The sequence below is a fragment of the Rhinolophus sinicus genome, chromosome 17 (genome assembly GCF_057876585.1).
Source record: "Rhinolophus sinicus isolate RSI-liver-muscle chromosome 17, RSI-T2T, whole genome shotgun sequence".
In the NCBI taxonomy this organism is placed as follows: domain Eukaryota; kingdom Metazoa; phylum Chordata; class Mammalia; order Chiroptera; family Rhinolophidae; genus Rhinolophus; species Rhinolophus sinicus.
In genome coordinates this window covers 158889214-158903314 of record NC_142517.1, presented here as the reverse complement: position 1 = coordinate 158903314, position 14101 = coordinate 158889214, and the positions used below count along the sequence as shown (strand labels likewise).

At 42.8% G+C, this 14101-nt stretch overlaps 1 protein-coding gene across 1 annotated transcript in view; it reads left to right on the top strand.

Annotated features, from left to right (window-relative positions):
- The first annotated feature begins 436 nt into the window (after positions 1–436).
- The window catches only part of LRP2 (LDL receptor related protein 2), a 196828-nt gene continuing 183163 nt past the window's right edge, over positions 437–14101 (top strand). Inside the window, exon 1 of the mRNA XM_019727374.3 lies at positions 437–709. Within this exon, the coding sequence (XP_019582933.3) occupies positions 631–709 (79 nt within the window). The 5' untranslated portion in view covers positions 437–630. The remainder of the gene's footprint in view (positions 710–14101) is intronic.

The window sequence follows — 14101 nt, the reverse complement described above, 5'->3', positions numbered from 1 at the left end:
GCAAATCCTGCGGAGAGGCTAGGACAGCTCGTGCCTGCGTGTGTGAATCAGTGTACGTGTTCCCATATGAGTGTGTGACTGTGAGGCGTGTGAGCGCGTCTGAATGAAGAGTATGTAGCTGTGAAGTCTGCGTGCACGTGTGTCAGTGTTTTTGAGTGTGGAGTGTGCGCACACGTGTGTGTGTGACTGAGGAGTGTTTGTACACGCGCGTGAACTGCGTGTGTCCGTTTGCGTGACAGTGAGGAGTGTGTGCGATTGTGTGAAACTATGTATGAGTGAGTACGTGTGGAGTGTGCACGTGTGAGCACGCGTTCGAGTCCCCACTCCTCTGAGCGGCAAAATGCAGGGGGCGGGCCGGGCGGCAGGGGGCCTTCCCCGCTGGATTCCCGCATGCTAGTTCCGGGGCGGTCGGGTCTAAAGGGCTTTATGCACTGTCTGGAGGGTGGGGACTGGCGCGGGTAGAAAAACGGGACGCCTCGGGCGGGCCAGCTTTCTGCTAGTAGGAGCCCGCCGAGGCGCGGGTCTAACAGAGCGCTCGCGAGCTGAAGCGCTGCTGCTGCTGCTGTGTGCGACGCGCGCCCACCTCCCAGGGAAGGAACGGCGAGGCCGGAGCCCTCGGCCGTCGGCGGGATGGAGCGCAGGGTGGCGGCAGTGGCGTGCACGCTGCTGCTGGCTTTCGCTGCCTGCCTGGCGCCGGCCAGTGGCCAAGGTAAGCTCCTTCCCGGCTGAGCTCCGCTCGGAGCGCCGGACTTCCCCGGCGGTGACAGGGTCGAGTCCGCAGGCGGGCAGAGCAGAGCGAGGCCCGGCCAGGGCCAGGGCGGGCGGCGGCGCCGGAGCGGCTCCCCCGGGGGCGCTCAGGTTGCCCAGTGAGAGGCAAGCAGGAGCGCCCCTCCTTTGCCCGCCCGGGAACTGAGCAGCCGCAAACTTGAGAAAGCAGCCCCGCCGGTTTTGGTGACAGCGCACCCCACGGGGACCCCGTCTTTGTTCCCACGCGAGTTTGTACCGACTCTTCTGGAAAGCACTTTGCGGTTGGAACCCTGAGAATGAAGGTCTCCCCTATCAGTGCTCAGCCTGTGCTCCCCCCTGCCCCTGTTTATACTCTCCAGGGCTGAGCGGTCCTCCGCGCTGCTCCTTGCTCAGTTTTCCACCTGCAGCGCCCCGCGGGGGAGATCCCTTTGCTCGCCCAGGCTGCGGGCGAAAGCACCCCCGCCTCTTTCCACCAGCGAAACTTGGTCCCGCGGTGACCCCCAAGAGACCGCATCTTGATACAGATCACTTGCGAGCCAAGATAAGGCTGGGAAGTGGGATTGGCTGAGAGAGCGGCTGATACACTCAAGCATTTTCTTGAAAGGTTTTCCTTTCCATCCGGGTGGTGGGGGCTTTTGTGTTGATGAATGGGGCGCGTCTGCGCGGCCAGAGTTTGGAGCGCTCGAATGGAGAAAGTTTCTGGTATGAAACACTTCGAACTTCTCTCAGGTTGTCGGAGAGTTTACGTTTTTACAGAAACAGGCAGAGAAAGAGAGGGAGGAAGAAGTGGAGAGAATAAAAACTGTAAGGGGGAAGAGGACAGAGAATAGGAGCAAGTACAGAGGGTAAGAAAGAGAAGGAGGGGAGAGAGAGCTTGAGGACCGGGAGCGCAGCGGGGAGGGAGGGAGAGGGAGAGGACGGAGGGAGGGAGGGGGGAGAGAGAGAGAGAGGAGGGGGAGGGGGAGGAGAAGGGGGGAGAGAGAGAGAGCGAGAGAGAGAGAGAGAGAGAGAGAGAGAGAGAGAGAGAGAGAGAGAGAGAGAGAGAAAGGAAGAGAGAAAGGGAGAAACACTAGGGATGAATGGGAAGTGTGAAGAGGAGGAGGCAGGGGAACCCGCGAGGTCTCTCCCCGGCTTTGCGTTGCTAGGTAGCAGCCGGGAGCCGCGTGTGACCCACCACCAGACAGACAGAGAACGCTGCTGCCTCCACGGGGGCTAATCTGTCTGTGGGGATGGGAGAGTACCACCCTCTCTCCTGTTCCTTACGTCGGACAACTTAATTGCCCCACAATAAAACGAAACCCCTATTGTTGTAGGATTAGTCAAAGCAATACATTGATTTTCCTGGATCACATATTGGGGTTGACGGGTGAGGACTGTAGAAACCCCCATTTATGGCGGAGATTGGGGAGGGCTTGTGGATGGGCCGCGGCATGTATTCAAATGGTTAATCTGCTTTCTTTCCTCAATTCTTAGCGTAAGCTCCTTAGAGGGAATCAACTAAGTAATTATACAGCAACTCCTAGCAGTACCCATTTCAGACTTCCTGGGAAGAAGTTTGGAAACGCCAACAAATCCCACTGGTCTTGTAAAAATCTTTGGAAAGGGAGGAGAGGCAGGGGGAGCTGTTAATAATTCTTACTCTGAACACCTTTTCTCAGTGTTGGTTACACAGAAAGAAGATTTATTATTATTGTGGAGGGTTTGCCTCAGCGTTTAGGGTTATATATATCTCGTCCTAAATATAGGGATAGGATTTACTATATGTTCCTGTTACTGCCTGGCAAAAGGAAATCTTATCCGGATTCATCTGGGATACATCTGGGTTGTCCCCATACAACTAAAACAGATGTTCTCTCCCCTAGATTGGTGGTTTAGTCGCCAAATAACCTATACTTACTCTTCTTGGTAGTTTAGATCCATCTGTCTTTTATTCTATAATAATAATGTATAACATAATATGTATAGTAATAGTAACATATACACTTATATGTGTGGCAGGTCTTGTTCTAAGTATTTTATACTTATTGACTCATCTAATCTTCCTAAGACCCCTTTAAAGTAGGTACTTTTACTCTCTCTATTTTATAGAGGGGAAATGGAGGCACAGAGCAATTAAGTGACTTGCCAAAGGTCACATTGCTAGAAAATGGCAGAGCTGTGAGGCAATCCAAGAAAGTCTGACTCCGGAGGCTATAATTGAACTGCTAAAGTATCTGGCTCTCTCTGTGTTTTTCTGTTTCTTTTGTTTTGTATGAAAAATATTGTGCTCCTTAAGTTACTACCCATGTGTGAGGTGACTAAAGAAGCTGAGGGACATTTTGTAAGTAAGTCTTTGCCACATGAGGTAAAATCCACCTGCTGCTCCCTAACTGTAGACATTTTTTTTCAGAAATTCTTTTCACATTTCTATGACCTAAACCCAAGTATCTTCACTCCCAGTCTTCCTACTTTATCATTTTTACGTACTTGTTCTCTGAATGTCCTCAGCCTGGAAGGTTAAGATTTTTAGATTCTTGTTTTTGATTCTGACTTATCAGATGAAGTAAAGTAGGATGACATTGTAAATGCCCTTATTTTAGCACCACGTTTTAGGTAAGATCTTACTGCAAACTTTGTATCATTAGAAAAGAACTCTGAGTGCTTTATCCTTTGTCTTTTTAAATAATCATGGCACATCTGCAGATAAAAATTATTTGCATTTTCTTCATATTTTGTATAATGCTTTTTTAAAAAAAGTTTTGCAAAGCCTGAACCCAGCAATGGCTTTGCCACTTTCTAGCTGTGTGATTTTGGGGAAGTCACTTTACTTTGCATTGATCAGGTTGCTTATCTGCAAAATTGATATGATAATAAGATAATTGATTCTGTGGTGTTTTTATCAACATACAGAGATAAAAGTGCTTAATATGGTGTAAGGCATATAGACATTGATCATAAACTAGCAAATATTTATTTATTAAATTGACCAACAGTTAAAGTAACATTCTTTTGCTCACTATTCATATTTCCAGTTTCCAAATGCACATAGGAAAGTCTTTAAGCATTTTTCACTAATATTTCATTTGAGGAATTCCCAAAATCCAAGGATGTAATTTGAAGTTTTTTGAGAAAATGGTATTGATCTTTAACAAAGTTAAATCCTTTCATCCAATAAAAGGTTGGTTATGCCCTTTATAGTTAATATCAGCTTTTATGACAATTCCAGTTTCCAGTGAAGTTTATGTTTAAAAGAATGTGGGACCAATAACAAACATGCAACATTTTGGTTTTATCACATCTCTGATACCTCACTGCTGCTGCTTTTATTTCACAGCAATTGGCTTCTCTTTCTCTGCTTGAAGTTCTTCCTTGCCTGTCTTTATAGGCTTTCTGCTTAAACTCCCTTCAATCATGTGGCTGTCCTGTTTTAATAGAAAATTATACTTTTATAGCTGGAGGAAACCTTAGATATCAACTGGTCTAATTGCATTATTTTATAGGGAAGCAACTAAACCCCAGAGGGAAGGGAGGGGACTGAAGGGAGTGAGAGGGAATGTGAGTTAAGTGTCTTCCCTAAGGGCTTATGGTTTTCACTAGAGCTAAAATCAACCCAAGCCTCCTCATTTGCCACTTAACCATGTTTATATACCTGTCCCTTGAATGTCCCCAGCCTGGCTGGTGAGGAATTTTCTAGATTCCTTTTCTGTTGATCCTGAATTATCAGATGAGGCAAAATATGTTGAAAATATAATCTTGGTGAAGCTTAAAAAGTTGGATGGGTCACCTATCCCAGGCCTAAGAGGAATCGTATGATAGATTAATGCGACCATCCACCGTATGCTTTCAGCTTGGTCTAGAACTTACGTCGTCACAGTGCTCCAACTCCCAAAGACCATACCCTTAGGTCCATTTGTCAAAATCTTGGCCCATCAAAGCAAATTCCTGAAGATCTCTGGGTTTCATAGTGCAGGCTGCTACGTGACTAGGTTTTTAATTTTATTCAAGGTAATAATTATTAGGTCATGGTGAATCAGTGTCCGCGTTCTTTAAGCAGGCATCCTAAAAACATTGTTCACTTTTAAATAATGTTTACTTACATTTTAAATCAGTTTTAATAATGATATTGGGAGCCTAGGTCTATTTCCTGTGTGATTTGAAGCACATTGTAATACAGTGGTACCTCAGTTTTCGAACGTCTCTGTTGACGCACATTTCGGTTTACGAACACCATGAATTTTATGGATCTATGGTATCATTAGATAGTAAAATTCATGCTAAATTTGCAGTTTTAGGGGTTGATTTTAAAGGTCTGGACGGATTAATCCATTTTGCGTTACTTTCTATGGGGAAAACATGCCTCAGTTTCCGAACATTTCAGAACGCGAATGGTCTTCCAGAACGGATTATGTTAAAAAACCGAGGTACCGCTGTATCAGCTTTGGGGTTTCTGTTAAGTTCTGGTAGTTAGAACAAGTTATGTAAAAAGTAAAGGGTGCTTACAAAAGTTGGTTGAATTGAAAGGAAAGGGATTCTCACAGTTGACTGTATGATATAGAAAAACTAAAAAGGTACTAATTTTGAAGCCCTGTTCTACGATGGCGAAAATGAGTCTGATGGAGCCTTTGTTGCATAACTCAAATGGTCATATCATACGCTATTAACTTTGTGATCTGAAGGAGTTTTTAAACATTGTCAGCATTGTGGTGTTCCACAAAAGCATTTATGAAGTGTTTCCCGTGTGTCAGTGAGTCAGTAGTACCAATACAACAGAGGTTAAGGAGGATGAGAAATGAAAAGAGGGGTCTAGGTTACAGTTATAGTAGACAGCAACTTTGCATTTAAGCTTCTTAGGTAATCGTTTACTAGTTTCTAATAACGCTGGTCAGGATCTTACCAACATTAGGAAGATTTGACATGTTTCAGCCTCAGTTTTGGGCTGCTTCTTTAAAATGATCAGATTGGTAGTTGTTTTGAAATGTTAGAGACTTTTTTGGTGCTTCATGTGTTCCATAGGGATCTGGGCAAATGTTTCCTAAGCAATTTTTCAATAATCTCAGCATTGTGAGATGAAGTGGGAAGAGTGAGATTTTGGGGTTAGAAGACCTCAGTTTCAATCCCAAGTCTGCCATTCACTACCTGGGAAATTCAGTACAACATACTCAACTGTTCTGGATCAGTTTTCTTATATGCAAAGTGGGCACATTAGGTAGTTATGCTGATTAAGTGAGACAGTGAGTGTGAAAAGTTTTTCAGACTGTGAAGTCTCCTATGTATTTCTATCCATCATTATTACCCTCATCAAGCATTTAAGTTTTTTATATATTCCATTATTTATTTATTTTTTCCATTTTTTATTTTTAATAAGTAGTCCTTTGAATGATGTACTTGTGCATGTTGACATAAAGTTGCTACAACAACTTTACGTATTAGTCTGGACTCTTATGTTTGTAAATGTCAGAAACCTAAGTTAAACTGCTTTGAAGCCAAAAAAGAAGTTTGTTAAAGTATGTAATTGAAAAGATACAGCTATTGGGTTGAACCTTATGGGATTACTGTGTTTCTAGGTTATAAATAATGAAATATTGGCAATCTCATTTGGCTCAACCTATTATAAAATGGGGGCTCAGCCTATGTCATGCTGATCTGGTTTCTCTCTCAATCTCCTGGCTCTGAGATGACAGTTCTCAAACTTGTTCTCCTCTGTTGTTATAAGATGGCTGTTTGTGACTCCTGGAGCCATATCCTTTCATGTTATGTCCACCAGTTAAGAGCAAGAGTGTTTGTTTTAATTGTTCTCAGCAGAAGTCTCAGGTGCATCTTAGGGGCTCTGCTTAGGTCAGATGCTCATTGGAGAACCAATCAGTCTATCCAGGGCCATAAAGTGTGCCCATGGCTTACGCTTGGGTCACACGCATGGTCCTTGAAGTCATGGACTAAGGATGGACCCCAGAGGGAAACTGGGTAAAACTGCCAGGAGGATGGTGACTAGATGCTGGTGTACAAAAACAACAGGTTACACCTTATTAGATAAAACCAACTGATGTTAATATTTTCATTTTATATATGAAGACAGAGTTGAAAAGGCTATAGAAATTTCTCAAGAGCAGGCAGTCCTGGGATAGATAACTCAATGAATTGAAGGAGGGAAAGTATTGGGAACATTAGAACAAAAGACATGGGACTCTGTTCATGTGATCAGGTTGCAGCTTTAAGTTTAGAAGGAGAACAGGAGAAAGAAGGAATTCGAGAAGGTTTATTTGTAGCATAAAGAATTCTTATTTGGGGCCGGCCCGGTGACTCAGGCGGTTAGAGCTCCATGCTCCTAACTCCGAAGGCTGCTGGTTCGATTCCCACATGGGCCAGTGGGCTCTCAACCACAAGGTTGCCGGTTCAATTCCTCGAGTCCCGCAAGAGATGGTGGGCAGTGCCCCCTGCAACTAAGATTGAACACGGCACCTTAAGCTGAGCTGCCGCTGAGCTCCCAGATGGCTCAGTTGATTGGAGCACATCCTCTCAAACCACAAGGTTGCCAGTTCGACTCCCACAAGAGATGGTGGGCTGTGCCCCCTGCAACTAGCAACGGCAACTGGAACTGGAGCTGAGCTGCGCCCTCCACAACTAAGACTGAAAGGACAACAACTTGAAGCTGAACGGCACCCTCCACAACTAAGATTGAAAGGACAACAACTTGACTTGGAAAAAAGTCCTGGAAGTACACTGTTCCCCAATAAAGTCCTGTTCCCTTTCCCCAATAAAATCTTAAAAAAAAAAGAAAAAAGAATTCTTATTTGGAGAATGCCTTTGTGATGGACAGGAAAGTTCTGGAAAATGAGCTGAAAGATTAGAGTACAGGAGCTCTTGAGTTCATTGGATGATATCAGTTTCCAGTGAATCTTAGGCCCATGCTCCTTTCCTAACTTACTCTGCTCCCTTGTTTATATTCCTAATACTGTGCCCCTTTTCCAGACACTAGACCTCAGCTATGAGATGGGGTAGAGAGAAAGAAGAGAGAAGACAGGTTTGGAGGCATATTAAGATACTTCTATGGAGACAGAATACATGTTGGTGCAAATCCAAGAGTCTGTAGCATTTACCCTAGGGACTTCTTCCATATACTCGTATAGTATACCAGGTATCTTTCACACATCCCTGGGTTAAATCAGAAATACTAAATATATGCATTCTATGCTGATTGTTTTTTTGCTTGTCTTTAAGTCTTACTTCTAATAGCATATACTGAGAAACTAGAAACATTATCATTCTAAAAGTAAGATGGTTAACTTTTATATTCGGGTACTTCTGACTTAGGGCAGTGCCAAAGCAAGGAAATACAAGTCTCTTAGAAAAAAATGACAGGTTAGACAATGTGAAGTTTCATGTTGAAATCCCTATGCTTTTGGTCATTAACCCTCAGGTCATGCCTGACCCCCAAGGTTATTGGAAACAGTGAGAAATGAATGCAAGGAGTAAATGTAATTACCATTCTGTTCATTGAAAAGTTAAGGCACTGTTACCATGGATACAATGGCTTGTTTATTGTCCAGATCTTGAGATCCAAGTTTGTAAGCAATACCAGAGGTCTCCTTTAAGTTTATGTGCTATCAGCCAATAATACATGAAGATTCTTAGTAACTTTGAAAATAAGCTTTACTCACTGATCTACTGATTCACATTAACAACTTAATCTACTTTTGAGGGTTCAACAGGTATTGAGGAAATCTGAAAAGGGGGAAGAAGACAGTAGCTATAGTTCTGAATTCTGTTATGTTAGACTTTCTTGGATTCCCACATGAAAACATCCTGTCTGATAGTGTTAGAGATTTGTTTTGTCGTTTTGGGCCCAAGTTTTTGGTTTTTAATCTCATTAACAAGGAGAAACTTCCGAGTAAAGGCTAAAAAATAAAAAAAAATCATTTATTTCATGGGGTGATCCTCAGATAAAGTTAAATTTAAGTTAAATTTATTTTCAACTTTTATTTGAAATATTTCAATCTTACCTACATTTTACTCTTACTAAAAAAGAGGAGAAAATCCTGCATGTACTTCCACGCTGGTTTAATTTTGATCTGGGGAAGGGTGTGGAGGATCAAGAAATAGAAAACCCATTGCAAACTGGCTTAAACAATAAAGGGTATTTATTGGCTCTTGTAAGTAAAAACTTCTGAGGCAGAGAGGAGTTCAGGTGAGGTGCAGTCAGGGCTCCAGTTCTCTTTCTTTGTGTTTTTCTTGACTCTACTCCCTTCTAGGTTTCAGCTTGGTTTTCAGTCTGGCTTCCTATATTGTTATATTATAGCTGCCAGGGCAAATGGGGCTACATGTTGTCTTGATCGAGGGGCAATTCAACTTTGAGAAGATTTCAGTTATATTCTCAAAACATGCTGTCATTGCAACTTACAGAATGTTATAATTGCTAAGGGCCCTAGATAGAAATTAGTTAACTCCCCAACCTTGGCATATCATCAAAATCACCTAGGGAGCTTTAAAAGATATATAGTTAGGCCAAAACCTACACTTATAAATCAGGAGTATAGGAATCTGTTTTTTTCTGTTTCCAGGTGATTCTGAGGGTCAGACAGCTTGGGAACTACTGATCTAGGTAACCTCTTTTATTTTACTTTTGTAAACTGAAACTCAGAGAGGAACTAACACCATGGCCAATTACTTCCAGTGGCAGTGAAGTAGAACTGTTAAATCTATTATTTCTTTTGGGTGGGGAAATTGCAAGGTAGTTACAGTGACAAGGAAAACTATTCTTTCACATCTGAAGGTGATAGGAAGTACTGCCCCCATCACTGGACATCTTTCCTGGCCAACGTGACAATCTCTCCCTTTAGCCATTGTTTGTGTCTTAATTGTATTCTTTGTTCTTTCCCTGGGCACTCTTAAAGCCCTTCCTCCCATCTAAGAACCTTAGATTCTTTGAGTTGAACAACTGTTGGTCTTCTAATCCTTTCTAACCCAAGTCATGGATTCATCTCAGAGTATCCCTGACAGAGCCCACTGGCATCTAAAGCAGCTGTCTGTCTGCTTTAAGCCACCTCTATTCCATGGTTGGAATGGAGTATTGGGAAACCTTATAGGATTTTTTTTTATATCCTAAATCCAACTCTTTGTTGACCCCACTGGGACTTATAGTCTGTTGATCCTACCATCTCTTCACTGTCCTTCGAATCCCTCATTTATTTACTTCCTCAGCAATATTTTGTGGCCCATCCTTAGCATCACTTCCTTGACTATGTCCTCAGCAGCCTGGACCTTTATCTTGCTCTGTTGTGCTCTGCAAAACCGTAGTCCTGGTTGAGTCTAATTCTCCATATCTGCATTGCTGTCGCTGAATGTGCCAGGAGAAAAACACAGGACTATGCTGACTCGTCGCACTTTAAATTCATCTCAACTTTAAGACCTACTGCCTGGCTAGACCACTCACTTTCCTACTTCCTTGCATCCTCTCTTTCTTCAAACCTCCATTATCAGCTGTTCAAATGATGTTGCTTCTTCTAAATCTGAAAACAGAAGCAATCAGAAGAGAACTCTACAAATGCCCATAACTCAGCCATCGTCACCTGTACTTCAACCTACAGCCATTGTCACCTGTCTTATAAAATCCTCTTTGCCCCACATTCTCTTCTGGTTGTCACCCTATTTTCTCTGTTCATCTTTGTAGCAAAATTCCTTATTATATTTGTCTATATCCACTGTAAGTTCTCTGCTCGAATTTGCCTCAAATTCATGCCATGTAGGCCACCTTCCTTCCGACAGATATTTCTCTTGCCAAGATCACTGATGTACTCCATGGTGTTAATTGCAACCATTCTTTCTCAGCTCTGGACTTATTTAACTGTTCAGCAGTGCCTTCCTCCCTGAAACACCTATTTTGGCTTCCCAGAAACCACATTCTCCGGGTTTCCTTCCTTCCTTGCTGGCTTCTCCTTAGTATTTCCCTGGCATTTCAGGCTTGTTCCTGTTCATCTCCCTGACTTCTTTTCATCTCTGTCATCTGCTTCTCTATCTGCTGCTTCTTTGGTAGCCTCATCTTGTCTTACGGCTTTAAATACCGTCTATATGCTGACAACTTCCAGATTTATGAATCTAATCCAGACCACTACCCTAAACTTCAGAACCGTATGTCCAACTGCTTGTCTGACACATCCACCTGACTGTCCAATAGTCCTCTCAGACTTCTGTCCAAAACTGAGCTCCTGATCTTCACTGATGCCCCAAACCTGCTTTCCACATAAACTTCCACACGTAGTATATGGCTGCTCCATCTTTGCTCAGACTCCAAACCTCAGACTCTACTTTGACTCCTCTTTTTCTTTTATGCCTCACATCCAAATCCATCAGAAAATCCCATTATTTCATTCTTTAAAATCTATCTAGAGTCTAATCACTTTTCACCATCTTCACTTGTTGTGCACGATTCAAGTCCCCTCTTCCCTGGAATATTGCCATAGCTTCCTTATTGAGCATCCTGCTTCCTCCTGTTCCCCTTCTGTCTATGCTCGACACCTTTTTGGAACATCAGTCAGATCATGTCACTGCTCTGCTCAAAAGCTCAGTTGGTTTCCGTCACATACAAGTTGGGTTGTCCAGAAATAGATACTGAGTTGGAGTTTGAAGTGCAAGATGTTAATTAAGATTAATGTCCATGAAGGAAAGAGAACACAGAGATGGGCAGAAGAAGTTGAACTATGACAAGGCCTCAGTCCATCTAAAGGGGGGTCTCTGGGGCAACAGTTGACTGTGCATGTTCTGTGTCAGGCTGAAGTGGCCTTCCTTAGTTACTAGATGTGTCTGTCCTCGGAAGGGCATGATCTTGAGAAGGTGCCTTTCTATAGCTGAGGTGGACCCCAAAGGAGCTGACTGCATGCAGAGTCTTTGAAGGGGACTCCGGTGGGTCCCCTATCGCTTTCCATCTCATAAAGAGTCAGAGTCCAAGTCCTTACAATGGTCCATAGGACCCTAACCAACTGCCTCCATGTTACCTCTCTGACCTTATCTCCTCCCTTTCCCCACTCGCAGGGCTCTACGCGCAGTAACAGCTTTGCTTTTCCCCAAGGTAGTGAGCGCCTTTGAGGCCTTTGTACTTGCTTGCTCTCAGATTGTGCATTACTTGCTCCTTGCCTCTTACAGCTCATAGGTCACCTTCCTAGTGTGGCCTTCTCTGATTCTTTCCCGATTGCCTTTCTCCATTGTACTTTGTTTATTTATTTTTGTCTTTCCATCCTTAAGATGTAAATTCCACCAGGGTAAGGATTTTAATCTTTTTTATTCATTGCTTTATCCTTAGTATCCAGAATAGGGCTAAATAAATAAATATAAGTTGAATGAGTGGATAGATGCTGCATCAGGGATGGTAAAGCTAAGAAAGGGCATTTCAGTCCATTACCATGTCCCTGGTGTTGTCCCAAGCTCCTGGAGGCCCCATTAAGACCTGATGGAGAAAAAAGAAAATTGCTGTCTCTATGAAAACAAGTGGCTTAGCAACGCTGTTTCTCTCCATTTGACTGTCCCCTTTCCTCCGCCTTGCTGCCCCCAACTGCTGCTGATTCCCAATGTGTTTGAGAGTAGCTGATTCTGCATCAGTCTTTTTTACTTGCATCCCAGATACTTCATTATCCTGTGAGAATCTCCCATACATAAAGAAGTGGGCATTCTGCTATTTTTAGGACAGATTTGATACAATAGATTTTACAGAGATAAGCCAAAGTTTTAGACCGTTATGTTAGTGGACTGTTGTTCTGTGTTTAAACAGAACACACACACACACACACACACACACACACACACACACAACTGTCTGAGACCACAGCACAGTGAAAACAGCCTTGGTCAGATAAAAGGCCCTTTTTGAGGGTAGTGGTTTCTCTACTCAAGAAGGTGGCTTGGACTGTGGTGGAAAGAACATTGCACATCTAGTCAGGATGTTCATGGATCTTGTTCCTGACGAATGAAGGAAAAACGGGCCCAACCAAAGATAGCCCCAGAATGCTGAAAAATGCCCATGGCTGTTTGTCCCCTGGGCACAATCTTTCTCATTTCAGACCCCATTCTTCTGAGGACTCCATTTTAACCATGACCAAATAGGTTAGAGGCAGAGGAATGACTCAGTTACATTCATGTAAGGGTAGAGACGTGGGGGAATGAATTAGATAATTATGGCTAAATGTTTTGGAGTGCTTTCTATGTGCTTAACACTGTCCTAAGTGTTTTACAAGTATTAGTTTACCTGCTTCTTCATTAACAGTCCAAATTTTATGGATAAAAGACCAAGCAAAAGCAGGTGAGATAATTTGCGCAAAGCCATCCAGTTACTAAGTGGTGGAACCAAGATTTGAACCTAGAGTCCTTCTTCCATGTTATCACTGTGGATAAGTAAGAGCAAGTGGAAGATAGTGCCTCTATGCAATCAGACAAAGCCTCACTTAATGAGGCTCATATTAAGAGAAGGTGACCTCATTTTAGAGGTTAGCACCTTTGCAACCCAACTCTTAGACATTTTTGTGCTACTTTTGGCTGTTATTCATTCATTCAATACATGTTTATCTAGACCTTATCATGTTCCAGACATGATGTAACTAGGTACAACAAAGGATAGAGAGATTCCTGCGATATAGGCCTGTCCAAAACAGCTTACCGTTGAGAAGAGTACATTTCTACTTTAACCTAGTTTTGTCTACATGCTCTTTAGGTACTGACCCATCCCTGTCTGCTGGCTTTCTCATATACTAGCATTCCATTATCTGGCGATGTCCTTGTCTCTATAATTACATGTCTTTTAGTTCAAAAGATGCTTACCCATGCATAGAGTTCTATTCCAACTTTCCATTAGGGATGACAGTGATTTTTAAAGGTTGTTGTTGTTTAATACTGATGGAAAAATTTCTACCAAGTTCTGTTATTCAAAGTTCTAGAAGAAAGTGATCAATAACCACTTGAGAACTGAGTCTCTTTACATCTGAGGAGGCGGCTCTTACAGAGATGGGGAAGGCCTTTGTCTGTGGGTTTGATGTGCTGAAAGGTTTCTTGAGTCCAAAGCATCTCTCACCCTGGCCAAAGATGTGTGCTCTGTCACCATTACAGCCAGTTCTTTAGAATAAGACCATGTTTCCCCTTGAAACTCTGGTTAAAGTACAAAAATATTTACCCCTGTAAGGTAAAGTAGTTAGTTGAGATAGTAAAGCACAGTAAATGTTTGCCACAGAAGTTTCAGAGAAAATGAGACCCAATGCAGGTATGTTTTGGTGGGAGATGAAAGAAGGTAAGAAGGTAAGAGGTAGTCTTGAAAGGGAGCCAACTTACACTTTTTTGTTGTTTTGCCTAAGTCAGCTTTTCTGGTGCAAAATGTATCATTGCATGTGTTTTTTCTTAGGAT